Source organism: Notothenia coriiceps, unplaced genomic scaffold (assembly GCF_000735185.1).
Source record: "Notothenia coriiceps isolate Sejong01 unplaced genomic scaffold, NC01 NC01_scaffold00029350, whole genome shotgun sequence".
Classification (NCBI taxonomy): Eukaryota; Metazoa; Chordata; class Actinopteri; order Perciformes; family Nototheniidae; genus Notothenia; species Notothenia coriiceps.
The window spans coordinates 7,933-9,334 of NW_011362051.1; the positions used below are offsets into that span (position 1 = coordinate 7,933).

At 47.7% G+C, this 1,402-nt stretch overlaps 1 protein-coding gene across 1 annotated transcript in view; it reads right to left on the reverse strand.

Moving 5' to 3' along the window:
- The window catches only part of LOC104958778 (membrane-associated transporter protein-like), a gene marked incomplete at its 3' end in the record, with an annotated part of 4,300 nt that extends 3,141 nt beyond the window's left edge, over window positions 1-1,159 (reverse strand). The window contains exon 1 of the mRNA XM_010786578.1: window positions 486-1,159. Within this exon, the coding sequence (XP_010784880.1) occupies window positions 486-948 (463 nt within the window). The remainder of the gene's footprint in view (window positions 1-485) is intronic.
- Between the last annotated feature and the right edge of the window lie 243 nt (window positions 1,160-1,402).

Genomic DNA, 1,402 nt, shown 5'->3' on the forward strand with positions numbered 1-1,402 from the left:
GTGTATATCAGTATGTAGTGTCTCTACTTTAAAGAGTCTTCTCCTGCTGATGTTCAGGTGTATATCAGTATGTAGTGTCTCTACTTTAAAGAGTCCTCTCAGGCTGATGTTCAGGTGTGTGTCAGTATGTAGTGTCTCTACTTTAAAGAGTCCTCAGAGGCTGATGTTCAGGTGTGTGTCAGTATGTAGTGTCTCTACTTTAAAGAGTCCTCTCCTGCTGATGTTCAGGTGTATATCAGTATGTAGTGTTTCTACTTTAAAGAGTCCTCTCTTGCTGATGTTCAGGTGTATATCAGTATGTAGTGTCTCTACTTTTTACTGAAGTACATTTCAAAGCTTCTTTACTTTTACTTGAGTAAAGAAGTTTAGTCAGTACTTCTACTTTCACCAGAGTATTTTTAAACACGAGTATCTGTTCTTCTACTTGAGGAAAGGATGTGTGTACTTTAGCACTCTGGATCTGATTATCCTCCCTCTTGTCTCACCTGAGACCACAGCGTCTCCATTGAGGAACAGAGTGAGTCCCACCAGCATCAGGACCCCCAGAGCCAGGATGTACGGCCTCCGGCGGCCCCACGACGAGCGGCAGTAGTCGCTTGCGCTGCCGATGATGGGCTGCAGCAGGAAGCCCAAAATGGGGCTGATCAACCACACCAAGCTGTACAAACTCCGAGGAAGACCCACGCTCAGAAGCACCGGCGTGACGAAGGCGGCCTCCACGGCGTAACAGAACTCCCGTCCAAACATTACCGTGGCGTGGAGAATTAGGCGTCCTCTGGAGTGCCTGTGTGGCTCCACGGCTCCAAAGACACCACTTTCCCCACTTTCCATGAAGGTTTCTTTGGTGAAGTCTGTCTGTGGGTACAGGGAAGAAGTGATGTGTTTACCGGCCTCTGGGATTCTGCAGGGCTGAGAACTCACAGACTGGTCCTCTGATAACAGGGTCATGGCTGGAAGAAAAGGGGGAGAAAGAGGTGAAAAGGAGATGAGAAAGAGGGGAAGGAAGGAAGGAAAGTGTAGGTGAAAAGAAATGGAGAATAGGGTCCGCCAGCTGATGAGGAAACGTCAAATGCTTCGCTCAGTTTGAGCTAATCCGCCTCTCTTTCTACTGCATAGCTGAGCAACCAGTCCACAAGGATTTACTCCAGGTTCAAGAGCACTGAAGACCAAAAGGGAAAAGGGAGGAGAGAGAGCAGGGGGGAGTATTTAAGGATTACTGAAGGGCTCTTCCCCTTTTTGAGATGTTTCAAAGTGCTGTAGTAAAGGCCTGAGGCGGCTCATGTGAGTGTGTGAGGGATTACATGCGTGTGTGTGTGTGTGTGTGTGTGTGTGTGTGTGTGTGTGAGAGAGGGTCATCTCTTCTTTTGTTTTGCTACCCATGATCAACCACAACAAATACTTT